The sequence below is a fragment of the Vigna umbellata genome, chromosome 11 (assembly GCF_029865625.1).
Source record: "Vigna umbellata cultivar VRB3 chromosome 11, Vumbellata_1.0, whole genome shotgun sequence".
In the NCBI taxonomy this organism is placed as follows: domain Eukaryota; kingdom Viridiplantae; phylum Streptophyta; class Magnoliopsida; order Fabales; family Fabaceae; genus Vigna; species Vigna umbellata.
The window spans coordinates 28,261,803-28,264,517 of NC_142175.1; the positions used below are offsets into that span (position 1 = coordinate 28,261,803).

Consider the following 2,715-nt stretch of genomic DNA (forward strand, 5'->3'; position numbering starts at 1 on the left):
TCCAGGATTTCAGCTCCTGCTTACAGTAACAGTGAGAATCTGAAGTGATCAGCATGAAGAACTTGTTGATATTTCACATGCCCAATGAAATTTATATTTGCATATAATGGAATAGTCTAGGTCTTCTTTAGAATATTTTAAATTCTGGAATAGCCCTTTGGCTGCAATTTGGCCATCAATTTTCATAAGCAATGAACACCATGCTTGTGGTAGCTGGTTTTCATAAATTCAAATTATTATTTGTGTCCACACCAAAATAATGTGGAGTGGGGCACCTCTTGGCCCTTGAAATTGGATAGCATCCCGTGTGAACTTTCGTGTTCCAAATTGCCCTCAAAGAACGATACATAACAGCTTCATAAATTGCATAGTTGCAGCAATGTACCTCAGTGAATCAATCAGTCATTAATAACTAAGATTTTTCCTTTTTAAAATTTTCGAACAAGTTGGTTTTCCAAAGAAGTTTATGGAATGAAATTGATGTAAGAAACCTGTTTTATTCTGCTTTTTGTCTTAGCTCGCGTTTCATGATGTTTCCTTGTTTATTAATTTGGTTTGTATTTGGAAACTTGTTCAAAAGATAGAGAAAGAAATACGCCAATTTTGCTAAAAAAATGTAGAAGCTATAACTAGCTGCATCTGGGTTGATGTGAAGATTTGCATGCAAAATATGGAACCAAACATGAAGCATTAATATGTATGCATACATATTCCTTCACAAAATTTTGGTTGTTCTGTTTCATTCAGGACCAGAAGTCCCACCATTGGTAATCACTGGTCGTTTGGCCTAAGAGACCATCGGATTCAAAAGCACTCCAATCTTCCGGTGAAGTCAAGGAGTCATCAGCATGCTCAGCAAAGTTCAAGAGACCATGTTCATTTTCTAGGCCAAAGTGTTCCGCCTTTATGCTAGCATCATCATCAGACAGAACGCCGTGTGCATGTTCTGATCTTTCTATGGATGGGCTTGGCTTTTCCTCGAGCTCACATTTCATGGTGCCTCCATTTTCTGATTCACTGTCCATTCTGTTTTCTGCTTCAACTTGTGTCCGACTCTGACCTGCCTCCAATGGCTTCTGCATTAGATGATTCAGCTTCTGCAACTGATGACAACAGATACAAAAACAATTTTACTTTACAGAAATTGATACATATCTTGGACAAAACTCAGAACTGTACTTTCATTCATTTCAAGAATCTTCCTACCCATAACCCAATTAATGAAGTAAAACTTCAATTCTAATTGAAGAACAATACTAAAAACACTAAAGAATATGTTAATCTGTATTGAATAAAGTACCTGAATCAGTAATGTTTGTTTTTCCTTCTTGAGAGCTTCAAAACGTGAGGCTAAACTGTTGTAATTGGATTGTAGTATACCATAGTCTCTCTCGAGTTGCTTTGACTTCCACCTAGCTCTCTTGTTCTGAAACCATATAGCAACCTGTCTTGGCTGCAATCCAAGGTCTCTTGCCAGCTGCAACTTCTTTCTAGGCTCTAGCCTTGACTCTGTCTCAAACATGGTTTCCAAATATTTGATTTGATCATCACTGAACCTTCTTGTGTTGTTGCTTTTCTTCTTTGATCTGATGCCACTTGATGGGGTGGTGCTGCTACTGGTGTAAGTTTCAGCCTCTGCACCCTCTGCTGAATAAGTATATTCCATGTTGTGTAACACTCTCACACTTGCTGCTAGCTGAGACTAAAGGGCCTTGAGTTGAAGATAGGTGAGTTAGGTGATAGAGGATTTTTTAGAGAATGTTTGTGTGTGTATGTTTTGATATGCAAGTATCAATTGGCTTTTGCTTATTGGAGTTCCTATCATGGTGGTCAGAGTGAAGTCCCCAATTGCTGGCTTTATATCCAAAACTCATTGGTCCTGTTGACACCTTAACACACGATGTTCTTCCACCTGTATGTTGTGAATATTACCTATTTTTCTAAGTCAGTGACGTTTATTCTTATATCTGTTTGTTTTTTTATCTCTAGCTTTTGAGATAAACTTTGTGCACTACTTTTGGTTCCGAGCCTTCTTTGCTGGCTTGGCTTCTGAAGCTTGCTTTTGCTGAGTGCTTCAATTATAACTTCTATATTCATATATCATATTCTGTCATCAGATTCATCATTTCTGGTTTATTTAATCACAATTTTAATGATTTATGTGAGTAAGAATGCAGTATTTGATATTCGTGTGGTCGTTATCGCTGTCATCATTATTTTAACTTCAACGTTTTGTCCTAGAGTTGTGTCGGTTTCATGAATCACGTTTCTTCATTAAAATTTTATTTATTCTAGTTTAATAGCTGCTGCGCTACCTTATTGATCAAATCAGTACTATTATATTGATACTGTTTTTCTTTACTTTATCTTACAATATTAGTATTTCTTTAAGAAATCTTCTGCGTCTACACATTTAGTCAAGATTTTTTTAAGATTTTTTTATTATTGCTGAAGAGAAGCCTCTGTTGTTAGCATGATTCATGTGTTTTTTTTTTATCTTTTTGTGGTCTTGATTCAAAAGCACCACAATAGACTTGTTCTATGAGGCTCTTAAAGCATAATGTTTGATAAAAGCAACAAAAGATTATGTTTTGGTGGCAAAAAATTGTAGTTGTACTTAGGAAGCAATATGATACGAATAAAAACGTGTTGTGGAAAATTTTTGGAAAGGCTACTTTCGAGTGTATCTTTTGCGTCTTTTTATTAACATTTGAC

The 2,715-nt window shown here is 35.9% G+C and overlaps 1 protein-coding gene across 1 annotated transcript; it reads right to left on the minus strand.

The window, feature by feature from the left end:
- Positions 1 to 615: 615 nt before the first annotated feature.
- Positions 616 to 1,684, minus strand: LOC124837003 (homeobox-leucine zipper protein ATHB-12-like). The gene is made up of 2 exons (XM_047312278.2): positions 1,301 to 1,684; positions 616 to 1,103 (listed from the first exon to the last, which is right to left on the minus strand). The coding sequence occupies exons 1-2, from the start codon at positions 1,664 to 1,666 to the stop codon at positions 744 to 746; spliced, it is 726 nt and encodes a 241-aa protein (XP_047168234.1). The 5' UTR covers positions 1,667 to 1,684; the 3' UTR covers positions 616 to 743.
- Between the last annotated feature and the right edge of the window lie 1,031 nt (positions 1,685 to 2,715).